The sequence below is a fragment of the Erythrolamprus reginae genome, chromosome 3, assembly GCF_031021105.1.
Source record: "Erythrolamprus reginae isolate rEryReg1 chromosome 3, rEryReg1.hap1, whole genome shotgun sequence".
In the NCBI taxonomy this organism is placed as follows: Eukaryota; Metazoa; Chordata; class Lepidosauria; order Squamata; family Dipsadidae; genus Erythrolamprus; species Erythrolamprus reginae.
The window spans coordinates 196176062-196190639 of record NC_091952.1 but is presented as its reverse complement, the minus strand read 5'-3'; the positions used below and the strand labels follow the sequence as shown (position 1 = coordinate 196190639).

At 42.0% G+C, this 14578-nt stretch overlaps 1 protein-coding gene across 1 annotated transcript in view; it reads right to left on the bottom strand.

Moving 5' to 3' along the window:
• Nucleotides 1-13418, bottom strand: part of AFG3L2 (AFG3 like matrix AAA peptidase subunit 2) — a 32717-nt gene extending 19299 nt beyond the window's left edge. Inside the window, exons 1-4 of the mRNA XM_070747506.1 lie at nt 13151-13418; nt 9437-9536; nt 8056-8124; nt 507-628 (exon numbers count right to left, since the gene is read on the bottom strand). Of these exons, the coding sequence (XP_070603607.1) occupies nt 507-628; nt 8056-8124; nt 9437-9536; nt 13151-13273 (414 nt within the window). The 5' untranslated portion in view covers nt 13274-13418. The remainder of the gene's footprint in view (nt 1-506; nt 629-8055; nt 8125-9436; nt 9537-13150) is intronic.
• Between the last annotated feature and the right edge of the window lie 1160 nt (nt 13419-14578).

Sequence of the window (14578 nt, the reverse complement as noted above, 5' to 3'; positions counted from 1 at the left end):
ACTCTGTACTTGTGCTAAAGAATCATCTTTTCATACAAACATGTATAAAAGGGATACAAGTGACAAGTCCTGAAGCACTTCATAATAGAGCAGTCCCAGGCTACTTCTCCCATCTACACTTCAACTGATTGGAAGTCTTCTTCAGAAATCATTGTAAAACAGTCCCTGTTGCTCTTAATCCTTTTTTGCGGTGGAGGGAGTGGTGAATGGCCATCAGGCAACTCACACTACTATATCCCAGTCTCACCACAGATCTTCCATATGGGCAGCCAGTAGTTTCAGTACCATATTTAGTCTGAAGCCCAACTGAAAAGTACAGTGAATGTTAGTCTACCATATTCTGAACAACTTTCTTTAAAAAGAAGACTTGATTATTGTTACTGTTGTGTTCTTCAGGAGGGGATGTATCAGCATTTCCTACAGATGGGGCTCTTGTCTCTCTCAAGGATCCATTATCTACATCTCCAACCCAACTTTCTGCCATATCTTGGAAAAAGAATTCGAACCTTTTGTAATCTTGACCACCAGTTAGAATCTTCTTTCTTGCCACCTTTTTTGCCTCCACCACTACTTCCTCCACCTCCACTGCCAGATTTGGAAGGCTGCTGGGACTCAGCCTCCTTTGCATCTATAATAAAGATACATATGTTTCAATGGAAACTATAAAAGATTTATTAAAATTATCAATCTGACATTCTCAGATATGGACAGTTCTGTATACACAATATTAATACAAATATTAATCGCTATAATAATATTAGAACTAGAACTTCAAGCACCATGTTTCAGAGTATAAGACGCACCTTAGTTTTGGGGGAGGAAAACAAGGAAAAAAGGTCTCTTGTCTCTCAGCAATTTGCCAAACAGCAAACAGTACAGATGATATACACTGTTTGCTGTGTTTTTCTGTGCATGTGTGCCTGATCCATAGAAATAGCAAAGAATTTGAGAAATGTGCATTATGGCAGTATATTAATCCCAGAAAGTTTTCTTAAATGTAATCACATTAACTCCTCCCAATTATTTAAATAGATCTACTCCAAACATGATTAAGTGAGGGTTTAACTCAGTTGTCTTATCTTAATACTAAAACAGGAAACTGTCACATTTCAGAGTATACAGTACTTTTACATATCTTTAAAATTGATGTGGTTTTCTGGAAGTATTTCTGCTATTTGAAAGAAGATACAATAGCACTGGACCCTTTCAGGTCAAGCATTTACTTTAAAAAGATTCTTCATTTTGTTAAGTTAATAATAAAGCAGTCTTTAAAAAATAAGTCTAATGATTTGAACATTCTATAGGCATTTATAGTTATTTGACTTATCTCCTTGGAGCAAAAAACAAACAGCCAGCTTCAGCACAGTCTGATCTGTCCAGCAATTTGCCTCTGTGCAGCTTTAGTTTCACTTTCATTTTAGCAGGTGGGCTTGCCTGCAACTTCAGTCAATCAGCTGAGTGTCGGGAGGCAGATAATCAATGGCTTGTGCTAATCAGGCTCTGCTTATTGTTGCTGCAAGGAGGTCAATTGATGGCAGGCATAGACCAAAAAGTGGGGGGTGGATGAGGGGGTAATATACATTCTCACCCATGTTTTTGGGGGTGTATGTGTGTTAAAAAGGTGTGTCTTATACTCCAAAAATATGGTAATTATACCACCATCAAAATTATATTTTGCACATCTAACCTAGAACTGTTGGGTATCAAGAAAACATCCAAATTTGATTAAGAATCACTGTTACACCCAACATCTAATATTAACTGTTGTCGTCCTCTGTTTCCCACCTAATTAAATACAGCTACCATCATTCAGGATAGTGCTATTTCAATACATGATGAGAAAGCTCCAGTCATTTTGGTGTGTCGACAATCTGAAAGCCAGAAGGTCCAGAACCTGAGGTCTCTGAAAACCTCAAATATAATCCTGGAGTCTTTTTTCAAAAGTTATCACATGCCAATTTTGAATTTAAGATAAAAAAGAGGGGGGAAATAATTAACTGCACTATATAACAATTATACTATTTTAATCAGATTTAAACATTAACAAATGGGACCCATTTGACTTTTTTTGCATTATTTCATTGAAATAATTAGTGTAGTTTCAGTTTTGCTATAGAAAAAGATATCTCTGGCAAGCGTTGCCTTCATGTCAGGAGTCACATGGGTTCTTTCCTACAAAGTACATAAAACTGTCAACATCTGGAGCTTTTGCAATTTTACGAAGTTTGTGTCTACTCAGCCACTTCAAGATAACACGCTAAGAAAAACACTTAAAAATATTCAAATTATATCATTATGCTACTTCCATTAGAACAGAGGTCCCCAACCGCCGCCACGTTTGCAGGAGGTGGGGAGGGTCGGGCGGCCCGCCAAGGCCAGGAGGGACGCCGCTACCCCCCTTCCCTCTCTCCGCCCGCCGCTGCGCCTCCTTGACGCCGAGAGGAAATGCCGGCAAAGGCTTTTCTCAGCAGAGGTCTTCAATGTCGGGGGCGCACGGGCGGTTGCACGCGCTCCCTATCTCCCTGCTAGCCCACTCGGAGTATTCAAAATAAGAAAAACCTTTGCCGGCGAAGGCTTTTCTTATTTTGAATATTCCGAGTGGGCTAGCAGGGAGATAGGGAGCGCGTGCAACCGCCTGTGCGCCCCCGACATTGAATATCACCTTCGCCGGCCCCACCTCTCCTGCAAACCCCCTTGCTGAGAGCCCGGGGCGAAAGTGCTCTCGCAAAGGTGAGGCGGGCAGGGCGTGCACGCGTCACCGCTGAGAAGAACGGAGAACGAGAGTGAGTGATAGCAACAGACAGCAAGATAGAGAGAAAGTGAGAAAGAGAGAGTGAGAGAAAGGGGGGGAGAAAGAGATAGCAAGAGAGAGAACAAGAGAGAGAAAGAGCGTGAGAAAGAAAACAAGAAAGAGTGAGAGAGAGAGAAAGCAAAAGAGACAGAAAGAAAACAAGAGAGAGAAAGTGAGAAGAAGAGAGAGAAAGAGGGGGAGAGAGAGAGAAAGAGAGGGAGAGGGAGAAAGAGAGAGGGAGAGGGGGGAGAGATAGCAAGAGAGGGAGAGAGAGAAAGAGAGAGGGAAAGGGGGGAGAGATAGCAAGAGAGGGAGAGAGAGAAAGAGAGAGGGAAAGGGGAGAGAGGGGGGAGAGAAAGAGAGAGGGAGAGAGAGAGGAGATAAAGGAAGAGAAGAGAGAGAAAGGAAGAGAAAGAAAGAAAGAGGGATAGAAAGAGAGAGAGAGTGAGAGATGCTCAGTGAGCCTTTCTTTGAAGTTGCCTTTCTTTCTTTCTTTCTTTCTCTTTCTTGCTTTCTTTCTTGCTCTTTTTCTTTCTCTCTTTTACCTTCCCTTCCTCTATTTCTTCTTTTCTTTCTCCTTCCTACCTTCTTCCCTTACTCTCCCCTTTCATAAGTTTCCTTGCTTCCTTCCTCTGTTCCTGTCCCTTCCCCCCTTCTTTCTTTCTTTCTTTCCTTCCTTCCTTTCCTCCCTCCATTTCTTGCTTTCCTTTTCCTTCCTCCCTTCTTTCCTCCCTCATTCCCTTCTTTCACTCCTTCCTCTCTTACTCTCCCCTTTCACACCTTTCCTTGCTTCCTTTGCACCCTTCTTCTGTTCCTGTCCCTTCCCTCTTTCCTTCCTTCCTTCCCACCCTCCGTCCATTCATTCACCCATTCCTCTCTTGATCGCCCCTTTTACGGCGCCGCTGCCAGCTAGCTCCCCCCCCCCACCGGGCCATGGAAAACTGGTCTAGCTTAAAGCCGGTCCCTGGTGCAAAAAAGGTTGGGGACCTCTGCATTAGAACATGTAAATACTGAGGGAGACAGTTCTATAACCAATTTACAAATTACAGATAGCCCTTCAGGAAGATATCAAGAAATAAACTGGTATGACTGGAATATTACAAAGACCTGCTTGCAAATTTCCGGGACAGTACTGGATTTCATAAGAAGCAATGGGTGGAAGCCTATCATAAATTTCCAGGCGGAATTCTGGGAGTTGAATTAACTAATTAATTAATTTGACTTCTATGCCGCCCAATCCTGAAGGACTAGTCTTAAAGCTGTCAAGTTTGAAGACTCCCGAGCCCCTGAGTTAGGGATTAGAAGTGCAAGAGTCTTCAAACCTGGCAAGTTTAAAGCTTGTGGACTTCAACTCCCATTCCTGAGCTAGCATGACTGGTGGAGGAATTCTGGGAGTTGAAGTCCACAAGTCTTGAAGCTGTCAAGTTTGAAGTTTGTAAAAAGTGTACAGTGAACCCTCGATCATCGCGAGGGTTCCGTTCCAGGACCCCAAGCGATGATCGATTTTTCGCGAAGTAGCGGTGCGGAAGTAAAAACACCATCTGCGCATGTGCAGATGGTGTTTTTACTTCCACCGCCGCCCGCCCTTCGCCCGCCCACCCCGTTGCTCGCGCCTGGGGTTTTCTGGGGAGCGGATCTGGGGTTTCCCCAAGCGCGCGTTGCTGGGGCCGCTCCCCAGCTGGGGAGCGGAGCCGGGGTTTCTCCAAGCGCGCGCGCGTTGCTGGGGTTTCCCCAAGCGCGCGCGCGTTGCTGGGGCCGCTTCCCAGCTGGGGAGCGGCCCCAGCAACGCGCGCGCGCTTGGAGAAACCCGGCTCCGCTCCCCAGCTGGGGAGCGGCCCCAGCAACGCGCGCGCGCTTGGGGAAACCCCAGATCCACTCCCCAGCTGGGGAGCGGCCCCAGCAACGCGCGCGCGCTTGGGGAAACCCCAGCTCCGCTTCCCAGCTGGGCAGCGGAGCTAGGCTGCCCCAAGCTCGCGCGCGCCGCCCGCCCGCCCAAGCTGTTGCCGGCTCCGCTTCCCAGCTGGGCAGCGGAGCTAGGCTGCCCCAAGCTCGCGCGCGCCGCCCTCCCGCCCACGCTGTTGCCGGCTCCGCTTCCCAGCTGGGAAGCGGAGCTAGGCTGCCCCAAGCTCGCGCGCGCCGCCCGCCCACGCTGTTGCCGGCTCCGCTTCCCAGCTGGGAAGCGGAGCTAGGCTGCCCCAAGCTCGCGCGCACCGCCCGCCCGCCCACGCTGTTGCCGGCTCCGCTTCCCAGCTGGGAAGCGGAGCTAGGGTGCCCCAAGCTCGCGCTCCAGCCCACCGCCGCTGGGGTCTTACCGGGGCAAGAAGGGGAAGACCCAGGGAAGCCTCTGCCCGGCGGGGAAACTCCACCATCTACGCATGCGTGGAAGGGCACGCATGCGCAGATGGTGGAGTTTACTTCCGGGTTGAAAACTAGCGAAATAGCCCTTTCGCGATCCTTGAGGACGCGAAACTCGAGGGTTCACTGTACATGGTTTTAAAAAGTATACAGTAATACCTCATGATACGAACTTAATTGGTGCAAGGAGGAGGTTCGTAAGTCGAAAGGTTCGTAAGACGAAACATTGTTTCCCATAGGAAACAATGTAAAGTCAATTAATCCGTGCAACCAAAAAAACCCCCGCAAAAAAACGGCGTTCGGCGACTGCTGGGAAGCGGCGCGTCTGTTTTAAAAGGTGGCAGCCGGCCTGGGGGGCTTCCCAGCACCCCCCCGAACCCCGAAGTTCGGCAAAAGTTTGGGGTTCGGGGGGGTGCTGGGAAGCCCCCCAGGCCGGCTGTGACCTTTTAAAACAGCCGCGCCGCTTCCCAGCTGTCTCCCGAAGCCGAACGCAGAAGTTCGGCTTTGGCGTTCGGCTTCAGGAGACAGCTGGGAAGCCGCGCGGCTGTTTTAAAAGGTCACAGCCGGGCTGGGGGGCTTCCCAGCACCCCCCCCGAACCCCGAACTTTTGCCGAACTTCCGGGTTCGGGAGGTTGCTGGGAAGCCCCCCAGGCCGGCTGTGACCTTTTAAAACAGCCGCGCCGCTTCCCAGCTGTCTCCCGAAACCGGCGTTCGGCTTCGGGAGACAGCTGGGAAGCGGCGCGGCTGTTTTAAAAGGTCACAGCCGGCCTGGGGGGCTTCCCAGCAACCTCCCGAACCGAACCCGGGGTTCAGAAAAATTTTGCCTCTTCTTACGAACGTTTTTCGAGTTACGAACCGGCGTTCGGGAGGCTTCTGGGAAGCCCCACCGCCCGGCTGTCACCTTTTAAAACAGCCGCGCGGCTTCCCAGCAGTCTCCGAACGCCGGTTCGTAACTCGAAAAAAGTTCGTAAGACGAGGCAAAAATTTTCTGAACCCCGGGTTCATATCACGAGTTGTTCGTAAGACGAGGGGTTCGTATCTTGAGGTACCATTGTACATAGTTTTAAAAAGTACAGTGTTCCCTCGATTTTCGCGGGTTCGAACTTCGCGAAAAGTCCATACCACGGGTTTTCAAAAATATTAATTAAAAAATATTTTGCGGGTTTTTTCCCTATATTCCCACCCAATGACGTCATATGTCATTGCCAAACTTTCATCCGACTTTAATAAATATTTTTTTAATAAACTTTAATAAATAAACATGGTGAGTAATGATCTAAATGATTGCTAACGGAATGTGAAATTGTAATTAAGGGGTTTAAAGTGTTAAGGGAAGGCTTGTGATACTGTTCTTAGCCAAAAATAGTGTGTTTACTTCCGCATCTCTACTTCGCGGAAATTCGACTTTCGCGGGCGGTCTCGGAACGCATCCCCCGCGAAAATCGAGGGAACACTGTATATCAAAATCCCTCTGTAACTGTGGTCATTAAAAATTAAGATATTCAAGTGTAATAAAAGAGTTGTTTTATGGCCATTTTAACTGCAACTTTCACATTAGCTAAGAAAGAAAAAATCACGAAAGCGGCGAGAAAGAAATTTAATTACAGATCATCGTAGCAGAGTCTTTCCTCTTCCAATGAATATAGTTTGAACTATCAATGAAGGCTAAACATCTAATTTGTAACTTACGCAAAGATAAACAAAGATTTTCTGGTATTATGCAGAAAACAGACAAAAAATTAGCACAAATTTCTGGCTATTTCTTTGCAAACAACTGACGGGGAAAGTGAAAACGTTTTTTGACAGATCTCTATCTAGAAATGACAGAGAGAGAGAGAGACGGACAGACAAACTGATTCAGAAGGAGATCTCTCATTCACGATAACATGATTGTTTGCAATCATTCCTACTATATTTTCAACTATATTATTTGCTGTGATTGCCCAGCTAATTCTGTTTCAGCTACTCCATCAGTAATGTATGTATTCAGGGATGAAAAGGTAAAAATTAGCAAGATGGCAGATGCACTATTACAATACAGGCCTCACTTCTTTAAGTAGCATACAATGTACAAAAGAAATGGAACATCCATCAATATTTTTCTTCTACACTCTTGATGAATTTGATACCCTCCTATGAATATTATTTCCCTCTATATAACCCTTTTTCTTTGCCTTCTTATTTATCAACAAAATTGAGCCCAAAATTTCCATGGCTAAGCAACACATTAGTTAAGTGGATTTTGCCCCATTTTACAACCTTTTTAAAGTGAAACACTGCAGCTGCTAAGTTAGCAACATGGCGGTTATGTGAATCTGGTTTCCTGATTTGCTTATCAGAAGGTTGCAAAATGTAATCACATGGCCCTAGGACACTGCAACTGTCATAAATACATGCCAGATGCAGCATCTCTGAATTTTGATCACAGGACTCTGGGAATGCTGCAATGGCTGCAGGTGTAAAAAACAGTAATAAAACACTTTTTTCAATGCTGTTGCAACTTTGAATGTTCTCTAAACAAATGATTGTAAGTCAAGGACTACCTGTAATATACACAACAATACTCTTTGCTTTCAAGCAACACCTAATATATAACAAATCTGACAATGAACTAGCAATTTAACATGATAAAGTCAAAGCTGAAATGTGCGTAAACACAACTGTTTTTTTCCCTAGCTAAAAGGTATTTACAGAAAGTAAAATAACGCAAGCGAAGAACAGGAAGATTATCTTTAGAGGGAATCATTTGAACCAGTTTAAGCACTGAATTATAAATAAATAAATAAATAATATAAATAAACATGCGTACTAGTACAAGTGATCATTTGAATTAATGAGTACTAAAATGGAAGTAGCCAAGTTAATATCCATTCTACATTCGGGCCTCTAATGTAAAAGTGGCTTGGTACCTTTGGATTCCTCACTAGGATCTTTTACATCATTTGGTTTCTTTCCCCCAGGAAAATATTTTTCAAATCCTATTAAAATAAAGCAACGGAAATAAAAATCACATTGACATTGATGACTAAAACAGTAAATTGTAATTATATAAATTATCAAATGGCTTCTGAATGCAATGATTAAACAAACAAATAAAACTCCTACTAATAAAAAAAACAAGTGAGATATTTGTATCTTAGTTCTTACACATATTTATATTTCTAGCTCCTTAGATCAGATGACTACAGTTATTAAGCAAAGAAAATACATTTATTAATACTCATAAACACATTCCTTTTAATACCAAAAGAAGGGGGGAAATTATTATCCCTGGCGGTTTCCAGTATAAAGATGGACAAGTAATGGACAAGATGATTTCTGATTTGTGCTTTAGAATGATTTATGATATTCAAAATTTGCATATGTGTGCACATTTCTTATAAAAACAAAACCACATTTAATAGTACTGAATTTGATTCAGTTGGCATAAAGAAAAGGAACATCAAAAATCAAATATTTAACTATATTATTTTTAGGAATGTTTTTAAACATTTTTAAACAATAATATAGTAGACATTTTAGTGTTAAGCTAAAAATGTTACATTTAAAAAAAATATAAATACAACTCAGTGTACTTTCTTTAGTTTCTTTTATCAGTATTAAATTGACCATTAATTGTTCAATTTCAGAAAATATGTCCACTTGTAGATACCTCCTTTGATTTTTTTTATTTAAAATTTAAAATTTTGATTTGAAAGAACCTGCAGCTAAAGTTTTCAGTTATGAAAATACATGCATAATTCTATTGATAACATTGAATTTTAAGATGTTGAAACTCAAATTATAGAGTCGTTGAAGCATATATATTATGAGTTTAAATCTCATTGCAGAATACTAGTTTCCAGTAAGTATTACAGATATTACAGGATTTCAGGAAGATGTAGCTACTGTATAGCTTTTTAAGATATACAAGGAATTTTCCAAATGAAAATGAAAATTTCATTGAATGCAATTGCTTACATTTTAAACTTTGCTACTTTTTAATAAAATACATTTTGCAGAAAATGACAATATGTACAATAAATATATGAAACATTGATTTCAGGCATGATCCTATTCTGAACAATATTTTGAAATTAATGAGAGTTAGAGTCCTTTTATGTCAGTGGATTTACTTAGTGATTGAATTTGAGTACTGTATTTTTAAACCGTAATACAATCTGCAAATCAGTTTCATATCTCTCACCATTCAGAATAAGTCTTGTTACCTGTATGTATACATATTTTTACATAAAGGAGATAACAGTATGTAAGCTATATGCTATATTGCTATTATATAACGATAATTACCTTTTGGAGGTTGGGAAAAGTGTTTTTGGTAAGCAGCAATTACATTTACAAGGACACTGCTTCTGTTTGTAGGAACCTGGGAGATCATTTTATCATGAAGCTAAAAAAAAATGAGAATGATCATTGTAAGAGTGAAAATCTTAAGATTTTGTTAGTACAATTGTAAGCACATTTAAAAGTAACTTAAAATGCTTACAGCAAGGATTACTGGTAGCCGCCCTGAGTTCTGTTGGAGTAGGCAGCATATAAATAACCTGCATTCAATATTTTCTTAGATTTGAATTTACATAAACTTATACAGGATTGTATCACACTGATGTCACACTTCCACTATATTGTACATTTCTTCACTTCTTCTGAGTTCCTATGAGAGCCCCAGGAAAGCAGTACAGTGTTCCCTCTATTTTCACAGGTTTGAACTTCGCGACAAGTCTATACCACGGTTTTTCAAAAATATTAATTAAAAAATACTTCGCCTTTCCCCCCCTATGACATCATATGTCATTGTCAAATTTTCATATGCCTTTAATAAATATTTTTTAAATATTTATTAAGGAAAAAAACATGGTGAGTAATAATCTAAATGGTTGCTAAGGGAATGGGAAATTGTAAAGTGTTAAGGGAAGGCTTGTGATACTGTTCATAGCCAAAAATAGTGTATTTACTTCCGCATCTCTACTTCGCGGAAATTCGACTTTCGCGGGTGGTCTCGGAATGCATCCCCCGTGAAAATCGAGGGAACACTGTACAGTGGTACCTCGAGATACGAGTTTAATTCGTTCCGGACCTGCGCTCTTAAGTCGAGCAGCTCTTATCTCGAACGACTTTTCCCCATAGGAATTAATGTAAATAATTTTAATTGGTTCCAGCCCTCAAAAAACTCACAAAGTTAGTCTAAATTATGCAAAAAGACATTGCAAGAATAAATGTAACTTTATTTATTAATAAGATGATAAGCTGAGAGCTTTCCTTCCCTTCCTCTTTTTACCCAAAACAATCAACATGGCAAACTTTTATTTTTATTCATTAAATTGTAGTTATTTATTCAACTTCACTGCCACCCAATCCTGTAGAGGGAGGAAAGAAGGGAGGAAGGAAAAGGAAAGCAAGAAATGGAGGGAGGAAAGGAAGGAAGGAAAGAAAGAAAGGAAGAAAGAAAGGAAGAAAGAAAGGGTGAAGGGACAGGAACAGAGGAAGGAAGCAAGGAAACTTATGAAAGGGGAGAGTAACTTCACTGCCACCCAATCCTGTAGAGGGAGGAAGGAAAAGGAAAGCAAGAAATAGAGGAAGGGAAGGTAAAAGAGAGAAAGAAAAAGAGCAAGAAAGCAAGCAAGCAAGAGAGAAAGAAAGAAAGAAAATGAAAGAGAAATAAAAATAGAGAGGGAGAATGAAAGAAATGGAAGGAGGGAAGGAAGGAGAGAAAGCAAGAGAAAGAAAGCAAGAGAAAGAAAGAAAGAAAGAAAGAAAGAGAAAGAAAGAAAGAGAAAGAAAAAAGAATGAAAGAGCAAGAGAGCAAGAGAGAAAAAAGAGAGAGAGAAAGAAAGAAAGAAAGAAAGAAAGAAAGAAAGGCAACTTCAAAGAAAGGCTCACTGAGCATCTCTCACTCTCTCTCTCTTTCTATCCCTCTCTCTTTCTCTCCCCCCTCTCCCCCCTTTCCCTCTCTCTTTCTCTCTCTCCCTCTCTCTTTCTCTCCCCCCTTTCCCTCTCCCCCCCCAGGCCGGCAGCGATGTTTTAAAACAGCCGCGCCGTTTGCGAGCTAACTCCTGAGGTGCGGAAGTTCGCCTTTGGCGTTTGGGCCACTCGGAATGTGAAATTCAAAACAGCGTTCGGATCCCCCCACCCCCAGCAGAAGCCAAGGACCCCCAGAGTGGGGCAGCAGGGGAGGCGACCGCCTCTCCACTCACCAAGTGCCGGGATACGAGCCGAGAAGAGCCGGGCTGGCTTACTTTCCTTCCTTCCCGCGCTGATGCAGAGCCACTCGAACAAAGCGTCACGCCCCCCTGACGCTTTTGGCGGCAAAAGAGCCCAGCGTCGCTTCGGAAGCCGCCGAAAGCATCAGAGGGGCACGACGCTTTGTTCGAGTGGCTCTGCATCAGCGCGGGAAGGAAGGAAAGTAAGCCAGCCCGGCTCTTCTCGGCTCGTATCGCGGAGAGGGGCGGCATACAAATCCAAGTAATAAATAAAATAAAATAAAAAAATGTCTCTCCTCTCCCAGCTCTTATCTCGAGTAGCTCTTAAGTCGAGCAGCTCTTATGTCGGGGTTCCACTGTACTTGGAAATGGCTTTTAACATCCAACATCACACACATACAGGAAGCTCATTTGGACTTTCTTAGAAGTTACAACAGCTCAATATCTAACAATATAGTGATCACCAGAAATGATCAGATAGTCTGTGAATGTGAGTAGGAGGTCTAGATAATTGCAGTTAGCCCTTCTTTGATATCTATGTGAGCCATGGAATACAAGTACTGTAGTTTGCACAACTAACACGGAAGTAAAATTGTCTGCTAAAGGGGAAATAGAATGCTGTACCAAATGTCTACTGAGATTCTGTCATCCAGATCATAGTGGTTTTAAAGATGCTTTTTCAAAAGGCAACTGGGCTATGTTTTTTTCCCTTGAAGAAACATAGTCGTTGCCTTTTGAAAAAAACAAATTTCTGTTATTTTTCTGTTTAACGATGTAAAATATATATTCTGCTAAAATGGGGTTCAGGAGTAATAGAATATATGAAGGACTGAGTTATGCAAGCAACAAACCAACCATGTTATGGTTTAGCATGCCAAGTTGTCCAGCTGTTCACTATATTTTTCAGTGGTAGTTTTGAAAATTTCTGCAATTGATAATGGAACAAAACTTCTTTTAAGTTCATCTCTTTCCTGAATTAATATTATTTTTTCTAGAATTCCTTACCTGTTAACTAAAGCATAATTAATCTGTGCTAGTAAACCATGCAGAATTAAATGCTTCCTTCCTTATGGAATTAGGCAGTTAGCTATGCATTTTATGAGAATCCCAGCATATGAATAGAGAGCAGATTTTATTGCGTTGGAATGTTTATTTTTATTTAGATATATTTATTTGTTTTGTCAAGTGAAAATATGATAATATTAAGATACATGATACTGTTGAAAGTCAAAACATTTGAAAAAGAGTATTAGAAATCATAATATTCAAATGGATGCAACTAGTAAAAATGAAGAACATTAAGGACTTATGCACGCCCCCTTACAAACCTCTTAGGAATTGGAAGAGGTCAATAGTGGATAGTCTAAGGATAAAGTTTTGGGGGTTAGGAGATGATACTAAAGAGGCTGGTAGTGCAGTGTTTCCCAACCTTGGCAACTTGAAGATATCTGGACTTCAACTCCCAGAATTCCCCAGCCAGCAAATACTGGCTGGGGAATTCTGGGAGTTGAAGTCCAGATATCTTCAAGTTGCCAAGGTTGGGAAACACTGGATTATAGGATAGTCATTAATAGTATTAAGTGAGCGATCCTGATCTGAAAGAGGTAGATCTGTTGTGTTTCTGAGCCGCGACCATAAAACGCAAGCTACGCAACTACGCTTCGTCCCAGCCGCTGGCTCAGTCAATACGGGCGATTAAGGGGCTCAAAGCAGGGCTTATGTGGGGAGGGGGAGGGAAGCAGTGGAGAGACAGGAACGAAAAGACACCCGTCTGCCCTTGCCCTGCTTCTCGTATGTGACTCACCTGTTTCAAGGAGCGGGAAGGGACAGCTCGACCTCGGGACCAAAAGTGCGGCTGACCTCCGGGGACTCCGGTAGGGGTGCGCCGGCAGCAACCGCGCGACAGCCAGAGGCAGCGATGAGCCATGGCGGCCCCCCCAAACAGGCCTGGAAGGCCCCACAAGCACAACTCTCTCACGCCTCCTGAAGAGGCTGGACCACGCTCCTGGCGCTCCGCCTACGTCATCACGTCGACGTCCTCCTCTGTCCCATGCGCGCTCACAGCGTCTCCACGCCTCCTGCGAGCGTTCCGTGTCTTTTTCTTTTTTCTTCATTGTGGAAGCGCCGCTTCTTTCCCTAGGCGGTTTTTCTAGCAAGAAGCGCTTTTCCAGAAGGATAGAATAGAATAGAATTCAATTCAATTCAATTCAATTCAATTCAATTGCATATGCTCTCAGTGTACATAAAAGAAAAAGATACATTTGTCAAGAATCATGTGGTACAACACTTAATGATTGTCCTAGGGGTCAAATAAGCAATGAGTCTTTACAAATAGGAAAAAGATCCGGCTAAAATAGCCCAAAATCCGAACCAAAGTAGCATAAGCTTGAATAAATTTGAAAAATTGTCAGTTTAGAATTCATATGGGATATTTAAAATATGTTATTGATAGGTTGTAGAAACCGAGGATCAAAAGGATGGTTGACATGTATGTTGAATGTTTTCTATACAATTACATATACAGTACAGTACATATATATGTATATATGTGTGTGTGCGCGTGTGTGTTTATATAATGTTAGATGTATTTATGTGTTGGTTTTATTGACCTTTTAATATAATTAATAAAGACTTTAAAAAAAATATTTGCAGAACTTCATACATAATGAGTTTTGGAGCAGAGGATAAAGATGAATTTCTTTTGTATGCTTTTCATTTAAGACAATATAATAATAATTATGCTTGAACCAAGAAAATCAAATATAACTGGCTTGTTTTCTTTCAGGATTCTTAGAAACACCTGATCCTGGAAACTGGCTGCCAGGTTCCAGCTTGTGAGAAATACAAGACTTGATGTGTTTAAGGAAATTGTCCAACAATTAATGGGATTTAATGTTCAAGGAGAAATGGAATTGTGGCAGTTATATTAAATGAACATTAACTGTTTTCTGATTAAATGGTAATTATCCAGGAAATTAAAACATGGTTTCAAGTCTGCTCCAAATCTGATAAAACTTTTTTCCCCTATATGTCTATGGAGATTCTCAGTCATCCAGGTCATGGTTATCCCAAAGATGTTTTTTTCAAGAGGCAACTGGATTTCTTATTTTTCTTTGAAGACCTTTTGCTTCTTGTCCAAGAAGTTTCTTAAACTCTGACTGGATGGTAGGGAATAGAAGGATTTATACTCCTTGCAGACAGCTGGGTCATTTGTATTCTTTTAGCCAGGTAA